At 48.3% G+C, this 16,637-nt stretch overlaps 1 protein-coding gene across 10 annotated transcripts in view; it reads left to right on the top strand.

The window, feature by feature from the left end:
* The window catches only part of MYH14 (myosin heavy chain 14), an 83,951-nt gene that overhangs the window by 13,753 nt on the left and 53,561 nt on the right, over nucleotides 1-16,637 (top strand). For 9 of the 10 annotated variants that reach the window (XM_081031132.1, XM_081031136.1, XM_081031138.1 and 6 more), the window contains 6 exons: nucleotides 9-101; nucleotides 438-501; nucleotides 2,864-2,962; nucleotides 3,912-4,052; nucleotides 13,158-13,253; nucleotides 16,156-16,274. In XM_081031132.1, coding sequence (XP_080887258.1) covers nucleotides 9-101; nucleotides 438-501; nucleotides 2,864-2,962; nucleotides 3,912-4,052; nucleotides 13,158-13,253; nucleotides 16,156-16,274 — 612 coding nt within the window. Of the gene's footprint in view, nucleotides 1-8; nucleotides 102-437; nucleotides 502-2,863; nucleotides 2,963-3,331; nucleotides 3,467-3,911; nucleotides 4,053-13,157; nucleotides 13,254-16,155; nucleotides 16,275-16,637 lie in introns of those variants that run through there. The other variant, XM_081031131.1, reaches the window with a different exon arrangement.

Consider the following 16,637-nt stretch of genomic DNA (forward strand, 5'->3'; position numbering starts at 1 on the left):
CCCCGCAGGGTGAGCTGGAGCGGCAGCTTCTCCAGGCTAACCCCATCCTGGAGGCGTTTGGCAACGCCAAGACGGTGAAGAATGACAACTCCTCTCGATTTGTGAGTGCTGGGCGAGGGCGGTTCCTGGCTATACGTCAGCCAAAGGGCAGCTGGGCATGTAGAAGGGTGGTGGGGGAAGGCAAGAGGTGTGTCTGAGGGAGGAGGGGCTGGCGACCTGGGTCCTGAGGAAAGAAGTCAAAGGGGCCTGGACCTTGAATTCCCCAGGGACCCCCCCCCCCCGAGGGGCCCCATGATTGAGGTGGGGTTCAGGTGGAGAACGAGAGAAAGTGAAGAGGCTGCCCTGGTTCTGGGAGGGGTGAGTGTGGGTTGGGTGTGCCTGTCAGCCCCTTGGGAAGCAGAGGATCCTAAGCTCCGCCCTTGCCCCTACCCTCCCAGGGCAAATTCATCCGCATCAACTTTGACGTTGCCGGATACATCGTGGGTGCCAACATCGAGACCTGTATCCTTCATGACCTGGAGGGTGCCTGAGGGGACAAGGGTGGTGGCTGAAGAGGGGGACTCTTGGGCTCACCACTTGTGGGAAACAGGCATCCACACAGGGAACCTGGCTTCCTGCTACTTGGACACTGTGCCTCAGTTTCCCCCTCTGCAGAAGAAAGATCACAGAACCTTGGGAAGGGATAGACACAGCATCCCCACGTGGAGGGAAGTGGGTTGGGAGCTTCCACTGCTTTTACGAGAAGGTCAGCACAGCCTCACTATGGGGTCATGGGTCGGAGGTCCCTAGGACCACCTCTAGTTTCAGTGATTCACTAAGATTCTCAGGACTCGACCATGATTCATCACAAGGAAAGGACACCGAGCACAGCCAGCAAAGGCGCACCGGGGGAAGTGTGGGGGAGGTCAGCGCAGCGTCCAGTGTCCTCTCCCCGTGGAGCCACACAGGACATGCTAATTCCCCTAGCATTGAGTTGTGACAACGTATCGTGTGTACCGGGGAGCTCATCAGACACTCGGCGCCCAGGGTTTTTATTGAGGGCTGGTCATGTCTATCACCCCCTGCCTGGAACATTCCAACATTCCAGACTCCCTGAAGGAAAGAAAGCAGGTGTTCAGTAGAAACCATGTTGTTTTGTACAGACAGTTTAGGCGCAGGGAGCCCCTCCTGAAATCCAGGTTCCCAGACACCAGTCAAGGGCAGCCTGGCGAACAGGCAGTCTCAGGCCTGCTGTGTCCACCCTGTTCTGACAGGCGGCATGCAAGCTCCGTAGGAATTTACGAGATAAAACAGGAGCTCCTGGAGTGCAGATCTAAGAATGGCCAACAAATCACACCAACCTGGGCTCCAATCAAGCTCTGCCACCATGAGGCGTGGGAACTTGGCACGTGATGTGACCTCTCTGTGCCTCCGTTTCCCCTTTGTAGAAGGGGTAGGATCATAGATAGAACCTATCCTTCAAGGGTCTGGAGGGCAACATGAATCAAATTCTTAGCACGGCCACATGATAAGCACTCAAGAACAAGGTCCAGTATTAGAAATTAATGATTGGAGTAAATTAACAATGTCCTAATCACTGTTAATATTATTGACTAATAACTATTGATCGTAAAATGTTAACAATATTAATAATAACCCTATCTCTGGCCTCAGGGGTGTCTGATAAGCTTACTGTCTTCCGTAATCTGGGGAAGGTTGAGACATCTCGTGTCCCCTTGCAGCGACAAGCTTCCCACAGTCCCCAAGGCCCATTTCTTCTCTGTGTCATGGCTCCTGCTGACACGGGTTCTTATCGCTCCCAACCCTTTCTGCCCCATCCATCCTGCCATCCCGTGCCTCCTCCAACTGTGTGGGTCCTGCAGTCTCTTTTTATCCTCACACTCATGTTCCCACCTGCTGCTGATCGCGAACTTTCTCTCATCCATACTCCACATGCCTTTGTGGTTGCCTCCTCCAGACACAGCTCTTAGGTCCCAACTGTCTCTGCCTGGGGGTCAGTGAACAGCCTGTGGATTTATGCTCATGGGGCAGGTGCCACCCCCAGGCCAATCAGATGGGTCTGGGGCTCAGCCTGGCTCCTGGGCATCAGTGTCGGCGTGACCAACATGTCTTGAGTGTTTACGATGCCCATGGTGCCATCCGGAGAGCTGTCTATGTGTTAGCTCAGCTCCTCCTCTCTCTAACGCCACCAGGCAGATGCTGTTATCATTCCATTTAACAGAAGAGGAAACTGAGGCTCAGGGCTCTTGGCACCCAGGGTCGTACAGTTGTGTGTGTTTCCCCCACCCCACCCTGCCTTTGTGGGACCCCCCTCTTCCTGCTTCTCCCCACGCCCCCAGCAGGTTAGTAACCCCAGGGCTTTAAGTCAGTGGACCTCGGTTTGCAGCCAATCGGGCAAGGCTCTGTGTTATGACGATTATGCAAAATATGTTCTCCGTGGTCCATGAGTGTGGGGCACGGAGGGTAAACGAGTTATTGGGTATTTTATTTGCTCTAAGGTGTCTCACCGATTTTTAGTGTGTGAACGAGCCATGTGATTTTCCTAGAAAGGAGGACCTAATAACCCCAATATTCATATAGGGGAAACTGAGGCTGGGAAGGTAATGATGCAGGTGATATTCTTACTATAACTCATTTACCCTCACAGCAACTCATTGGTGGGTGCCCCTTGCACAGATGAGGAAACTGAACCACTGGGGTTAAGTGACATGCTCAAGACCATGAATCTAGTTAGTGGCAAGGTCAGCGGCCTGGGCTGTGAAAGACTCCACTGCTGTATGGGATAGCAGCGGGCAGAATGGATTGAGGGGCTGAGTGGAATCTCCACCCCTCTTTGGTGGCACCTTGACTCGCCTCTGCCCAGACCTGCTGGAGAAGTCGCGGGCCATCCGCCAGGCCAAGGACGAGTGCAGCTTCCACATCTTCTACCAGCTGCTGGGCGGCGCAGGGGAGCAGCTCAAGGGTCAGTGCTGCCGCTCAGGGGCAGTGAGAGGGGCCACGCCGTCCACCCGGAGCTTGAGCTACTTCCTGGCTTCTCTGGGCCTCCAGGGAGGAGGAGACGGGAAGCACTGGTGTTTTCAAGCACATGCTTTATGTCAGGATCCTGCTGGGGAGTGGATTCTGTCATCTCCTGGATCCCGCTGCCCCTTCTTCCTGCCGCCTCACAACTTTTGCCAAAAAAGAGAATTCGGCCCCTCGCCCACCCCAGGCTCGGGCTGCCGGGCAGATTCTGCTGCCCCCTGGTCCTGCCGTCTTCTGGATGTTGATCACACTGGCTACATAGCTATGTGGCTCCTGTTCACACTCATTTACTTCTCTTGTGCTTACTCCAGCGTGTGTGACTCCAGCTTTGCCGCGACTCCCGCTGCCTCATGGGTCCCCGTGGTCCTGGTCTGTGTGGCTTCATGGCGCCTGCTGCCTCACGCTCCCCTTCACTCTGGCTCCTGCTGCCACGCTCCTGCCTGAGGTTCCTTCTGTCTCCTGCTCCACACTCTTCCTGCCCGCTGGGCCGCCTCCTGGCCCCTTGTCATACAGGCTCCCTCTTGGGGTGGCTTCTGAACCCCCACGCCCTCTGCTGCTGGCCCCTGCGGCCCCGGCTTCTGCTAACTTGGTCACCCTCGGGCCTATTGCTTCTGCCGACCAGCGGCTCCTGCCTGCTCTGGGCAATTCTGGAACTTGAGAACTCTGTGGAAGGAGGGAAGAGAAAGGTCTAATATGTGCTGAGCACCCACTCCATGCCCCATCCTTCCACAGAAACTGTGAGAAAAAGATTCTCACTCATTTAACAGAGGAGGAGACTGTGGTCCCCAGCGGGGTAGTAACTCATCCGCGGTGGCCACTGAGAAAGCCAGTATGTCAGTCTGACTCCACAACTTGCCCTTGACCTTGGCCTCTGCTCATTATTCCTACAGCCGACCTCCTCCTGGAACCATGCTCCAACTACCGCTTCCTGACCAACGGGCCAGCGTCCTCCCCCGGCCAGGAACGGGAGCTCTTCCAGGAGACCCTGGAGTCCCTGCGGGTCCTGGGATTCACCCATGAGGAAATCACCTGTGAGTGAGCTCCAAGTCCCCAAGAAGGGTAGGGGTGGGCACTGCACAGGCAAGAAGGGGATGTGGTCATTCACTCCTTGGTTTATTTGCTCAAGTGTTTATTAAGAAACTACTGTGTGTGGGCACTGGAGCCACGGCAGGGAATGAAACCAACAAGTGTCCGTGCTTAAGGGAGATTGACTAAACGAGAACCACCGTCCAGATAAGGGAAGAATTCTATGGTCTATGAGAAGGCGATGAGTGCCAGGGAGAAAAACAGAACAAGGAATGGAGGAGGGTACTGTTTTAAGTAGGTAATTTGGAAGGGCCCACTGAGATGGTGATGTTTCAGCAAAGGCCTGGAGAAACTCAGTGAGTGAGCATTGGTGATATGAGGGGAGGAGCATTCCAGGCAGGGGGAACAGCCTGTGCAAAGGCCCTGAGGCAGGAAAGGCATGGCATATTCGAGGAATTGAAACTTCGGTCTAGCGTATGACAGAGGGAAGTGAAGGAAGGAGCTGCAGAGGCAGGCAGGACCTCAAACGCCAGCCTGAGAGACTGGGATTTTGTCCTGGGGCTGCTGGGGAGCCACAGAGAGCTGGGAGCAGGGCAGAGGCAGCTCTGAGTCATGTGGAGGACGGACTGGCGGTCTGGAGGAGGCTGAGGTGAGGGTGCAGAGAAGAAGGTGTTGGTCCGAGCTGGGTGGCCCTGGTGTGAAATACTCAGGTCATTACCCTGGGTTATGCTCGTTGGCCCCTTGACCTTTTCACCAGTTTGTTTTGAGAGTAGTCCTGTTGCAGTGCTATATTCATAAACTAGGGCTGCCATAATGAAGCGCTGCAAACCGAGTCTCTCAAACAGCAAAAATTGGTTGTCTCCCAGTTCCGGAGACCAGAAGTCTGAGATGGAGGTGTTGGTAGGGTTGACGGGTCCTGGGAGAATCTGTTCCCTGCCTCTTCCCTAGCTTCTGGTGGTTTCCTGGCAACCTTCCATGTTCCTTGGCTTGTAGAAGCATCACCTGATCTCTGCCTTCATCTTCACTTGGCGTTCTCCCGTGTGCACGTCTGTGTGTCCAATTTCCACTTGTTATAAGGACACCCGTCATCCGGGATTAGGGGTGCACTCTACTCTCGCGCAACCTCCTCTTAACTTAAATAGTTCCGTTTGGCATGGCTCACAACCCAAATAAGGTCGCATTCTGAGAGGTCTTGAGGGTTAGGATATCAACATACCTTTTGGGGGGAGGGATACGATTTACCTAGAACAAGCACATAGAGGTGGACCTTAGTCTTTTTTGCAAAAGCTGACGTTTTGTTGTTTGGATCAATTATGATTTTTTCACTGGTCCAGGGCTGAGCGGGGCCAGGCCAGACTCATTCTCCTCTGGCCCCTGGTGCTGCGGGCGGTCCCGGGAGGGCAGCAAACTAAGTGCCAGCTTGGCTATCCACCCAGGCTGCACACAGGCTGGTCTCCTTGGGTGTATTGACACAGGGTCCCAAGTTTCTCCTGCTGGATTTCCCAACCACAGTTGCGTAACTCCCCCGCCTGCCTGTCTCCACTCTCCTCCCTGGGCAGCTGACAAACAAATTCAGAAGGTAGCTGTGGCAGAGGCCTGCACCTCCCAGCCTGGTCCCTTAGTTCCCGCCTGGCCTCCTGACACATGTCACCTCAGGTAACCCTCCCGGTGCAACCTATGGCATGTAGTGACATAATGTGAATATGTCCAAAGGTCCTACTGGGAAAACCAAGTCTCCTAACGGCCACCCCCCTGCCGCCCTGCTCTAGTCTCCCACTGTTAAGCTTCCTGCATTTCCTTCTAGAAATGGTTTAGGTGAGTAAGAAAAGACACATGTTATTTTTTCTATAAAGAGAGGCATTCTTTAGCTGTGCTGTTATTAAAATGTTAAGATATTTCTCTACTGATTTAAAAATTCCTGCACAGCAGGAGCTTGAGGTGGACCCCACCTCCTGACTTTCCTCCCAGGACCATCCGAGATATACCAACTAGCAGGGAAACACATCTGGCATATCAGGCCCCACATCGAGTCCCAAGTGGCACTGGGGTTGGCTCATCACCCAGTGCTAGGGGCCTTTGTCCCCCACTTTTCCCACCAAACAGTATATTTTGGCCATCATTCTGTTTTAGTCTATATACGTGAACTTCAGTGTTTTTTTTTGTGGCTGCGTAAGGCTTCATTGTTTAGATGAACTATGAGTCTTTTAACCAATCCCTGCCTTGCAGGCAGACCCTTAGGGTGATTACGTCCCACTGCTGCGGGAATGACTGCCCCCCTCCACCAAGAAAAAGCCATGAATATCCTTGTACATAAGCCTTTGTGCTCATGTGTGAGCAGAACCATAGGCCCAATTCTTAGAAGTGAAGTGGTGGAATTCAAGGAGAGGAGCAAGTGTTGTTTTTATCCAGCTTTTAAAAAATTAAATAGGCTTATTGAGATATAATTTACGTACCAAACCATTCACCCATTTAAAGTGTACCAGTCAGTGGCTTTGAGCATATTCACAGAGTTGTGTACCCATCACCACCATCAATTTTAGGACATTCTCAGTGGCCCAAGGAGATAGATAACCTACATCCCTTGGCCATCACTTGCCAGTTTCCACGGCCAGCGCCTGGCAACCACTATTAGGCTTCCTGTCTCTATGGATTTGCTTATCCAGGACCTTTCCTATAAATGGAATCATTTGATATGGGGTCCTTTGTGGCTAGTTTCTTTCACTCAGCATGATGGTTTCACGGTTTACCCATGAGGTCACATGTATCAGTGCTTCATTCCTTTTTATTGCTGAATGATTTTGATTTTTATCTTTTTATTATAGGACATTTCAAACACGTATGCAACTAGAGAGCAGAGGGTAATCACCCCCTGGGTACCTGGCACCAGATCCAACAAATACGCACTGGTGGCTTTTTAGGTCTCACCTCTAATCCCTTCCTCTCTCTTCCCACTTTTTTAAATTGTAGAGAATCAACCTTGTCGCCGTCCAGAAGGTGGCGCTCGTTTTCCGTTCCGCCATCCGTGCTCTTGGAGCCCTTTTCCCCACCTGCACGCCAGCAACCATCCTTGTGAGCTTTTCTGGCTTTTGCTGGTGTGGTAGGTGGATGGGGTCTCATTATCTCTTGATTTTGTGTTTCATCCATGAGGTGTGGAGCCAGCTGGTCATGTTTTCATAGGCTGTCCTTTTGACAAAAGAGGAGACAGTGGTCCAGGGGAGTGGGGCGTCTGTCTGGGGACTCACCCTAACTGATGAGGAGATGGTGGAACCCAGTGTGACTTGAAGGCCAGCCCCTGATCCTTCCCAGAGAGGCAGGTGGGCGCCTCTAGGTTGCCCTCGGGAAGCCCAGGGCAGCAGGACATAGAACGTGGGGGCCAGTCCAGCCAGGACCTCCATCCTCCATCCGCCCGCACTGGCACCATAAATGCCACCTTGAGAGGTTGAGCTGGGAGCCTTCCCCAAAGGGAGACAGGTTCCCATTCACATGAAGCAGGATCGGCGTCACCAGCCCCAGGCCTCTGCCTCTGCAGGCGGGGACTTGCTTGCGATCTGCTGGTCTGAAGTCACCCGTGAGAACTAACTGCCAACTCCTCAGGCATCATATTTACCCGGGTGCTTGGCACCACTACAGGTGTCTAAGCCAACTGTAAAAGGCCATTTTAAAGGCTATGAGGGAACTCCTTCTGGGCCGGTCTGAGCTGATGTTAAGGAATGAATGATCATTCAGTTTTTTAGGGGTGATGATGTCATTGCATGTCTATAAGGAGGTGTCCTTATTTATTTAGCTTTTGGGAGGCACCCTGCGGGAACCTCCCAGCATTTCCGGAGCTCTCCACTGTCCCTGTCCAACCAGTCGCCCTGAACCCAGACAGGCTGAAACAGAGACCGCTGAGCCCATCCCTCCCGCTGGGCGGCCCGGAAACCAAGGCCCAGGAGGCCGAGATTGCTCAAGGTCACAGCAAACTCCTGCCACTCACTAATGTGTCTCCCATTCGTTAACTCTTTGCCATTTATTCATTAACATATCAGTTCGTTCCACACGTGATGGAGTGTGTGAGGCTTGGCTAAACTAACAGGGACCAGCACAGAACTAGCCCGTGATCTGCGAAGCACTCCAGGTAGCCTCAAATCACACAAGTGGATTAAAGTTCAGTCTGTGGAAGGGTGACAGGTGGAAGGTGCTTGGAGCCGTGACTGCATGTCACCAATTCTGATGTGGTCTGAGAAAGGTCAGGGCAGTCCCTGGAGGAGGCGTGGCTTGGCTAAGCCCTGATGGTCCGGCAGGAATTTACCAGGCGTGGGTGGTGCGGGAAAGGCATCTAGGTGGAGGGAACTGCCTGGGCAAAGGCCTGGCAGCACCAAAGAGCTGAAAGGAGGCTGATGTGGCTGGAGTCAGTGAGGGGATCCCGGGCTGGAAGGAGTGTGAGGGTCGGGGACAGGTAGAAGACCCTGATAAGAGGTTAGATTGAATCTCAGAAGTAGTGGGGATCATGGAAGGAATTCTTGCCCCGAAGCTGGCAAGCTAAAGTTGATTCATGAAAACATTTATAGAGCACGTATGTAGAATGTACGGTTAGGAGATTAGTAAGGAACAGATACTTCCCACAAGGAGTTATGATCTCAATGGAGACAAAGAGGAAAAATTAATGTTTGTTGCACACCGAGCGTGCCCTACAAACTATACCAAGACCTTGTTTTTGGAGATAGAATTCACATACTGTAAAATTTGCTATTGTAAAGTGTACAATTTAGTAGGCTGTAGTATAGTCACAAGGTTGTGCAATCATCACTATAATCTCACCAATTCCAGAACCCAGGTCCTTTTTTAACAGTGATTTTTTTTCTGGACTGGGGCTTATATTTCAAAATGTATGAAATTCAAAAACAATAAAAGATGTAAAAACCTTCGAGTGTCCCCGGCTCCCAGGAGGCCACCTCTGTTAGTGGGTTTCTTGTGTGTCCCTCAGAGCAACGCCTCTTGAAGCCATTAAGCCAGTGAAACCATCTTTCTGTTTTCAGGGTATTTTTTTTAATCTTTGTATTTTGAATAATTTCAGATTTACAGAAAAGTTGCAAAAAGAGTACAGGAAATTGCCACATGCTCTTCTCCCAGATTCCCCAGTTGCCACATTGGTTTTATCTTCTTTTATCTTTCCAGTTACTTATTCTGAGCTGTTTGAGAATAAGTATGTAGACGAGGTGCCCCCTTTACCCTTTGTATTAATTTCCTATGACCACTGTCACAAATAACCACAAACACAGTGGCTTAAAACAACACACATTTATTTCCTTACAGTTTTGGAGTCAGAAGTTAAAAATCAGTCTAACTGGGCTAAAATCTGGGTGTCAGCAGAGCTGGCTCCTTCTGGAGGCTCCAGGGGAGAATCTGGGTTTTTTTTTTTTTTTTGGTTTTTACCTTTTCCAGCTGCCAGAGGCTGCCCACAATGCTGGGCTTATGGCCCTTCCTCCATCTTCAAAGAACATCACTCTAACCTCTGCTCCAATGGCTTCTCCCTCGGCCTCCCTCTTGTAAGGACCCCTGTGATTACATTCAGAGCCCACCTGGATAACTTATGTTAATTTCGATGGGACATTAATTTAATCACCTCTGTAAAGTTCGTTTTGCTCTGTGAGGTAACCTTCACAGGTCCCAGGAATTCAGATGGGCACATGGGAAGGTGCAGTATTCAACTACCCCCCTGAATCTGTCTAACAACCACAACACAGTGTCCTCATCAGGAAATTAACATTGCCACCATTAGTACCATTATCTAATCCACAGACCATGTTGTCCCAATAATGTCCTTTATAACAAAACATTTTTCCCCCACAGGCCTTATGCCAATTGTCCCAATAATGTCCTTTAAAGCAACAAAAAAAGAAAAATTAAATTAAATTAAATTAAATTAAATCACACACACACGCTCACACACGTCTCTAGTCCCCGGTCACACGTTGCATTTAGTCATCACGTTTTACTCCCCATCCATCTGGAACCGTTCCTGAGCCTTTATCGTTCGTGACCTTGACGCTTTTGAAGATTACACACCAGTTGTTTTGTCTCCAACTTGGGTGTGTTTCCTCGCGATTAGACTCAGGTTACACATTTTTGGCAGGAACATCCCAAGAGGCTACTCCTCCCTCCCTCCACTACCCCCTTTTTCTAAGTAAGCTGCGTAGAAGCGTAACATAGACGCCAAAAAGTGCGCACGAATGGTTAGCGTCCAGTTCGGCATTTCCGCCAGAGAATGCCCGCATCACCAGTACCCAGAAGCCCCCTCTTACCCCTTCCCATCACCAGCACCTCCTGCATGTAACCATTATTCCGGCGTCTAACAGCATGGACTTGTGTCACCTGTTCTTGAATTTGGTTCAAACTCATCCAGTTTGCGCGCTGTCCTGTCTGGCTACTACTGAACCCTGTGATTGTGAAATTCGCCCGTGTTCAGTGAGTGACCAGCAGGGGGCGTCCGAGGGCCCGGCTCCCCGGGGGGCGCTCAATTTGCAAAGACTCATTGAGCAAGGCGTATTAAAATTTGTGTGCTTTTCTGTATGTGTGCTATATGTACGTATTTACATTCGAATTTTACGCTTAAAGAGAGAGGAAAAGGGAAGCACAGCCGTTAAGAATACAGACCTCAGAGTCAGGCCGCTCGGGTTTGAATCTCAGGCCTGTGATTATGAGCTGGATGATCGTAGGCAAGTTGACTACCAAAATGTGCCTTGGTTTCCCCTTCTGTCAAATGGGGATTTTACTCAGTTTCCCATCTGTATAAATGCTATTGCAGGACTTGTCTCACTGAGTTTTTATGAAGGTTACATGAGTTATTTTGTAAGTGTTTGGAATAGGATCTGGCATGGAGTAAGTGAAAAAAACAAAATCAGTGTCCATTTCAGTCCGTAAATCGTGAAAACTGTTCTAGAACCAACAGTTCTAGAGGTGGCTGGGTGCTTGCCCTGATCCGTAACATCACCATAAACACAGCAGATACAAATCCAGCCTGTTATATGGTCACTTAAGTGCCACGTGCAGCTTTGCTGTCTGAGGCGAGAGTGTTCGAAAATGCTGACCAAATCTTGATAAAATTCTGAACCAACACCAGCGGCTCCCCTTCTGCAAAATTCACTGTGTATTAAAACAAAACACGTTTGTATTTATACGTAAACCAGGATTAGTCTCAGATCGTTACAAACCACTATTTGCCATTCATTAATGTGAATGTTCATTGGATCGTTTAGAAGTTACAGAGGATATGGGCAATTCTTTGTGATACAGAAGGGCATCTGCTTCCGGTCCCCACCTGCCCACTCTCTGTGACACCAGAAACACTTCACACATTGCGTCAGTGCCCCCCATCATGATCCTAACCAACCCTACAAATTCCTGATACTATTCTAGGGGGCAGCATTGTCCACGTACAGTGCGCTTTGTGGCAGCTCTGCACATACAAGCAACGCAGATGCTTCTCAACTTACCTAAGGTTACTACCCGATAAACCCATTGTAAGTTGAAAATCTCCTGAGTCAAAAATGAATTGAATACACCTAACTACTGAGCACCAGAGCTTAGCCTAGCCTACCTTAAACATGCTCAGAACGCTTACATTAGCCTACAGTTGAGCGAAATCATCTAACAAAGCCTATTCTGTAACATGTGTTGAATACCTCATGTAAGTTATGTAATTATGGCTGTTGCCTTCATGCTGGGCAGTTATCTTGAGTTCCATCTCAAGAGTCATTGCTTTCCCCTTCTTACCAGTGCAGGAGACACAGATGGGTGTTTTGTAGACAGAAGGGATGAGAAAACAAAACGCAGCATCCAAAAAACGTTGGCAACACAGTACGTTGTGGAGTGGAGTGTCAGCTGTTTACCCTCGTGATCGCGTGGCTGGGAGCTGAGGCTCACAGCCGCTGCCCAGCAGCACTAGAGAGTGTCGTACTGCATATCATTAGCCTGGGAAACGATCAAAATTCAAAATTTGAAGTACCGTTTCTATTGAATGTGTATGCCTTTTGTACCATTGTGAAGTTGAAAATATCATAGTTCAAACCATAAGTTGGGGACCATATGTACAGAACATCCTCATTTGTGGTTTCTATATTTTGTGAATTCCCCGACACACTGCATTTATTCATAATCCCCAAACCAATACTCCTGGTGCATTTGTGGTCATTGCGATTATTCATAGAGGGGTCAAAAATTTGAGTTGCCCAGGGCACACTCAATGATATCCAACAAGGTGACACTCTGCCTTTTTACGTCAGCACAAACTGTAAATTGATGTCCTTTGTGCAGTCTATTAGTGCCACATTTCATAATTCAAACACAAACTGTGTTTTTGTGTTATTTTTGTTGATGGTTTTACTGTCAAAAATGCCTTCCAAGCATAGAGTGTAATGCTGTCTAGTGTCCCTAAGCGTATAGGGAGGCTGTAATGTGGCTCGTGGAGAAAATACGTGTGTTGGATGAGCTTTCTTCAGCCACGAACGATGGTGCTGTTGGTCGTGAGTTCCACGGGAATGAAGCAACAATACTTATTAAGAAGATGTCTTTAAACAGAAACACACATAAAACAAGGTGACGTATTCATCAGTTGATGAACATGTGACCAGAGGCTCACAGGACCCAAAGGAGCATTAGCTTGCAATCACTAATTCAGAATTCACAGTGACTCTGTAGAACATTACCGCAAATCAGGAGAACTGACTGTGCTTTATATTTTGTGCCTTTTTTACATACAGAGCCTTGTGCCATATATACCATTATGTACGTCCCATTTTTCACTTGATATTTTAGAAATCTTTCCATATCTCTAAAGTCCCTCCTCATTCATTTCCCTAAGTTCCTTTAAATCTTACCCGCATCACTTTATAAAATGGACAATGTGAGCAACACTGAATGGTGGTGATAAAGCGAACCTCAAACACGAGATACAGGAATCATTTATCCATTCATATGTTTTCAGGCCAGCCCAGGGTCACAGGTGGATTTTCAGCTGAGGGTCGTAGTGTAATTTGACAGAGGGTTTTGAAGCTAGATTTGTACGGTGCTAGTTAAGACAACGCACGGGTCCGGAGCCATACGTGATCTTTCTCTCTGCCACCCCTTAGCCATGCTGCGGACAGTCTCGGCAGTTCTCCATTTTGGCAACATCGTCCTGAAAAGAGAACGGAACACTGATCAAGCCTCCATGCCTGACAACACAGGTACCGCCCCCTGCCCTGCTGCCCACCCACCTGACCCTGCATCCCTTGTTCCACATGCAGAGCAGGCCCCTGCCTTGCAGGGCCGGCCTCCAACCCAGGAGCACTCTGATTTCCTGCCCTTGCCTGAGTCTTTAGCAAAATAACATCTTTTACCTTTTTCCTGATTATAAAAATATGATCTCTGATGAAAGTTTGAACAACAGCAGCATGCCAAGCTGGGGGGGTGACGGGAGTGGGTGGGGGGGGTGTGGGGGGGCAGGGGGGGCGCAGCAGGATACCCCATCATCCCCGCCTCTCTCAGCATGGAGTAGATCACCTCCTGGCCTCTGTGCTCTGCATATATATATACTTTTCTGCCTTTCAAAAGCAGAATTATAGTTGATATTCCTTTTTCACCAAAATGGAAATAGCTCTGCTTCTTTATTATTATAAAATAATACAAGCTGGATGGGGGAAATTCTGGCAAGACAGAAAAGTATAAAGGCAGGGAAATTACCCTTAATCATACTCCTGAGAGATAATTACTGCTAACATTCTGGGGTATTTCTCTCTGGGCTTGGTTCTATGTCTGTATCCATGTGGAAATAATTGTCACAGAAATGAAATCATGCTTCACACCCCTTTCTCTTTGAAATGGGAAGCACTTTCTGTCTTGATTATAAAATGCTATTGGCTCATTTTCAAAAGCGGTACAACACAGAAAATATGAAGGAAGGGGTGTGGGTCAGAGCTGTCACCTGGGATGTTGGGGCTCTATTCACTCACCCGTGCACACTCACTTTCTCATTTGATTGGCAAGATTTGGACCAGAATTTATAAACTGTTTGAAAACCTGCCTTTCCCCCATGATGCATTGGGGGTAACTTTTCAAGGTTATAAACTAGAACTGTACTAGGGTTTCTTCTTCTGGGATCTGTGGGGAGAACTGTATGTCATTATAATCAGTCTCCTTTGAAATCCTATGTATTTCATTTTTTCTGCATTTGCAAACATTAATCAGAGAAGCAGTCGGGCTTCACCAGCTGGCAAAGGGCAAAGGGCAAAGGCTTAGAACCCTATAAAACCATCCTGTTCCTGGCAGCGTACTACCCAGTGTACCAGTGTACTAGTACTACCTTGCACATTATGTGCATTTTCTTTTTTGTTTGTTTGTTTTTAGATTTTTTATTAGGGAAGGGGAAGAGGACTTTATTGGGGAACAGTGTGCACTTCCAGGATTTTTTTCCAAGTCAAGTTGTTGTCCCTTCAATCTTAGTTGTGGAGGGTGCCGTTCATCCCCAAGTTGCCGTCCTTGCCGTCTTTTCAGTCCTAGTTGCGGGGGGCGCTGCCCACCATCCCTTGGGGGACCTCGAGGAATCGAACTGGCAACCTTGTGGTTGAGAGCCCACTGGCCCATGTGGGAATCGAACCAGCAGCCCCTGGAGCCAGGAGCACAGAGCTCCAACCGCCTGAGCCACCGGGCCGGCCCTATTCAAACTTCTTATGTTGGTGCTTAAATACTTCCCATATAATGCAAGGTTACTGTAGAATTAGAAACTGCAATTGCCCCCTAAAAGGGGGGGGGGACTTAAATCCTCATGACCTCACCTCTCAGAAATAATCACTGTTGACATTTTGGTGTATTTCCTGCCACATATTTTTCTTTTTCTTTTTTGTTTCTGCTGGAGCTAAGTATTTGTAGTAACTGTTTTCCCATTATGGTAGTGATAAATGCTTGAAAACATTTATTAATTCTCATTTTAATTCAGAGGAGAAACAAGAAACACACTTGCCTGCACAGCCCCACCCCCATTTTCGGCAAAAATATCTATTAACATTTTGGCACCCAGCCATTTTTCTATGCAGTGTTTTTTCCTACAAAAATGGAGTGTATATTACATAATGTTTTGTAACCCGAGTGTTTTCCTTTTAGTGTATTACATACTTTGTTCTGTTTCATTAAATAGTTACCAACGTAATTTTTCCCCGCTGTTTTCTTGTAAAAAAATTTTTAAACATATAGAAAAGTTGAAAGGACTTATTTAGTAATGTGTTATGTTTCTACATTTGCCAAAGGGTTTCATTCGCTGACCTCATTTTCATTCTAGACTGTTTACTTTTGTTGTCATTGTAAATGATGTCTTCTTATTTGTTTTTCCTTTCTCCCTCTTTTCCACAATGTAGAAGAACAATTAATTAATTTTTCAATATTTGTTTTGGGTTTGGCCACCTCAATGAACTCTTATTCCAGTAACTTTCCCCCCAACATTTTATTAGGAAATTATGAAACTTATAGAAAAGTTGTAAGAATTTTATAATAAACCCCCAGCTATCCACCACTTAGATTCTACCATTAGCATTTTACTACACTTTGCTTTATTAGATATCTTTCCAGCCATCATTCATCCACCTTATTTTCTTGTGCATTTTAAAGTTGCAGACGTGGGTGCAGGTCACACATACATACTTCTGCCTTCATGTCTTTAACTGGCGCCCAATCTTTGTTTACAATTCTTTCTTTGATTCAAAATGAAATGTACCTATCATGAAATGCACACATCTTGTTTACTGTGTAATGAGTTTCCAATGTAATTTTTAGTGATGGTAGAACAGCTATTAAAATGGATGAACTCCACTCCCCTAACCAATCCCCAACTGTTGGGCATTTAGGTTGTTTCCTGTTTTTTCCAGTGTAAACAATATAGTGATGAACACTGTTGCAGTCCCATCTTTGCTCACATCCAGGATTATTTTTGGCCACTTAGGTTCCGAGAAAAGAATGGTTGTGCCAAAGAACACACGTTTAAGACCTGTGATACCTCTAGTGGGAAAGGCTGGGTGGGCTTCTGTTCCACCAACAGTGGGGGGTGCTGCCATTGCCTCTTCCCAGTGCTGATCTGATCTTGGTGCCTCTCATCCTCAGCTGCCCAGAAACTCTGCCGCCTCCTGGGTCTGGGGGTGACAGATTTCTCCCGCGCCCTGCTCACCCCCCGCATCAAAGTTGGCCGAGACTACGTGCAGAAAGCGCAGACCAAGGAACAGGTGAGTGGTGCTGGTGGCGGAAGGGCACAGGGCGAGCTGGGTGTCACGGTCCTAGGTCTTTAAGCAGCTTATACCGTTTTTCCATGCTCACTCAACAAACTTGTGCTGAGTGTCTGCTGGATTACTGGCTCTAGTCTAAGTGCTGGGAATAAAAGCAGTATTGGAAACAAAGTCATGCCCTCACGGAGCTCAGGCTGTAGTAGGGAAACAGATAATAAAAGAAGATAAATAAACAGGATGCTTGTAGGTGGTGATGTCTTCTCTGAAGAGGAGGCTTAGGGCGGTCAGGAAGTTCCTCTCTGAGGAGGTAATGTTCGAGTTGAGCCTAGATGGTTAAAGGCAGAGGGTACAGCCTGTGTAAAG

This window comes from Rhinolophus hipposideros, assembly GCF_964194185.1.
Source record: "Rhinolophus hipposideros genome assembly, chromosome: 21".
In the NCBI taxonomy this organism is placed as follows: domain Eukaryota; kingdom Metazoa; phylum Chordata; class Mammalia; order Chiroptera; family Rhinolophidae; genus Rhinolophus; species Rhinolophus hipposideros.